Raw genomic sequence first — 2,460 nt, 5'->3', positions numbered from 1 at the left:
GGAGGGGACCCTCGGGTAGTGTAAAGAAGTATGGGTCAGCAGTGGAGGGTCGAGCCACGGTGTCCCGGGACAATTCGCAGTCCAGTTCGACTCTGTCCCTGCGTGCCCTGCCCCCCCGGGACTCTGCCCGCTACTTCTGTGCTGTGCACACGGGGACAGGAAATCCAGCTGAGCTGTAACACAAACCTCCTGCCAGGGTCCCAGCTCTGGGTTTTGGTGCTTGAAGGGAGATGTGTGCCATAGATATTCATGGTCGCTCCCACTCAGTTTTGTACTTACAGTGTAAGTGTTTGAAATCATTTATTCTGATAAGGGTATTTTACCCTGTTTCTCTCCTCAAAGCTTTCCCCCTTTTGCTTGCCTTCTTCCCACCCAGCTCTGGGTTTTGGTGCTTGAGGGGACACGTATCAGCGTTGGAAACACTTGCTGTTTCGTCTCATTGCCCTTTGGACAGGTACCCTGTCAGGGCCCAGCTGGTGAGGTGTGTGCATTGCCCTGCTCTGGTTTTGGGCAGGGCTCAGGTGGCCTCAGTCTGGGCCATGAGTTTTGTTGCCTGAGGAGCGAGCAGCAGAAGTGGGAAAGTACAGAGGTTCCTTTGGGAGCCCGCTGGAGAAAGGGGAGGTCTGTGCTTCTCTCCCAGCTCTGAGACTGTCACGGGAGCAAGAGCTTGTAAGCCTGTGTGTTTGCAGCTGCTGGATCCTGGGGATCAGAAGTAAGAGCCCAGGGAAGTGGTGGAGTAGGTGAAGTGATTACTTGAGCTGTTCCTGCCTGTTCATCCCTGTCTGCTGGTGTTGCAGGTGCCCTTTCTCAGGTGCTGACAGAGGCCTGTGGCCCCGCAGTAGGGAAGGTCTCCGAGTCTCTCACCCTTACCTGCCACGTCTCTGGTGCCCCCATCAGCGACAGCAGCTACGCTTGGGACTGGATCCGTCAGACTCCTGGCAGAGAGCTGCAGCATCTCGTGTTGCAGTATCCTTTCACGGGACTCCAGCACGTTGCTTCATCCTTCCCGAGTGAGCAGCTCTGCAGACCCCTCCAGGAATCATCTGTCGCTGGAAGTGCCCTCGCCATTGGCTGCAGACACGGCCACCTATTTCTGCAGCACCAGAGAGCTGAAAAAGGGCACAGTGCTTGAAACACAGGCAGGGCCAGGAGAAAACTGGCAGGAGGGGGGTGAAATCCAGAGAGGTCTTTTGTGGTTGGCTGCAAGAAGGCTTCTCCAGACTAGGCTGGGCTGGCTTTCCTGGAAAGGGGCACGGAGATGTTGCAGCAGCAGCAGCAGCAGAGTTTCCCACGAGCACACACAAAATTGTGAAGATGTTGCGAACGTTCTTTCTTCCTCCTCAGTCTCTGCCACGGGCAGCAAGTCACTGGGAAAGAGGTTTGCCTGGGAAGAAACACAGCGAGCACTGCAGAACGACAATGTGAGCATGGAAAGGCAGAGCTGAATTGAGCTGGGAAACCTCGTGTTGTTCAGGGAGCCCCAGAGCAGTGCGAGAGCAGGAGCTGAGCTGCAGAGCATCTTTTCCCCAGCACATGACAAATAGTCTCTTCTTTGTGCTGTTCGTGTTGGCTCCCTGTGCATATGTGCTCCTGTGTGTACCCTGAGGGCCAGCATTGATCTTTGTAGGGAATCCCAAACAAGGCTGCCCTGCTCTAGGAGAACACTGCAGCTCTCCGTGAGATTGGGGGCTGTACGGAACCCGGAATGTCCTACCACGTAGGAGTCAGGTAGCCCCAAGTGGCCCTGGGGCCTCCGTACACCACCGTGGGCCTGGATCCCTATGCTCCTTTTGCCGGCCTCCAGTCTCAATAGGTTCCTCTACCCTCTGCAACTCCCCTTCCCATGCCTGTCCCAGGGACTCCATCCCAGGCCACCAGGCTGGGACACCAAGGAGAAGAGAGGGGAGGGGAAGGATTCAGACCTTGTGTGGAGGCCACTGTGGAGTGGGCAGTGCTCCCCAGAAGGGTGGTCCCAGTCAAGACGGCGACACTGTGTCAGGGCTCATCCTGTGGTTGTAGGGGGAGCTCTAGGCTCCTGCTGTGTAGGATGAGCACAGAGGAGGGGGTGTCCCTGCTCTGCTGAGCAGCCCCAACAGCCTGGTCCCTGCTGAGTCCTGTGCACATGAGTTTTGGGAGGTAAGTTTGGAGGGTTGTGCCTGCACATCTACCCCAGAGCTTCAGTGTCAAGGAGACCCCAGATCTCACCTACCCAGAGCCCTGTGGGGCCTTTTCTGCTTGCCAGGGAAGAAGCAGCTGGAGAAGGGTCAACAGAACTGGAGGAGTTGGGTGGTGGGCAGGAGTGGACAGAGCAGTGTGGGGAGCACATCTGCCTAGGGGTGACCTGTTCAAGCATAGCTGGCCTCAGGGAGGTCCCACCCAGGAGCAGCAGCTCAGCAGGACCAAGGGAGTGGGGGCCACTGGAAGGACAACCTGGCAGGCCCAGGGCCAGCTCCAAAGTCC

At 57.2% G+C, this 2,460-nt stretch overlaps 1 gene segment (V, D, J or C); it reads left to right on the top strand.

The window, feature by feature from the left end:
• Nucleotides 1-2,460, top strand: part of LOC104130042 — a 28,109-nt gene that overhangs the window by 3,317 nt on the left and 22,332 nt on the right. The window contains 1 exon segment of the C gene segment in view: nucleotides 5-162. Coding sequence covers nucleotides 5-162 — 158 coding nt within the window.

This window comes from Egretta garzetta, unplaced genomic scaffold, assembly GCF_000687185.1.
Source record: "Egretta garzetta isolate BGI_Z169 unplaced genomic scaffold, ASM68718v1 scaffold1477, whole genome shotgun sequence".
Lineage (NCBI taxonomy): Eukaryota > Metazoa > Chordata > Aves > Pelecaniformes > Ardeidae > Egretta > Egretta garzetta.
Note: the sequence above shows the minus strand (reverse complement) of the source record. Positions and strands in the feature narration are given on the sequence as shown.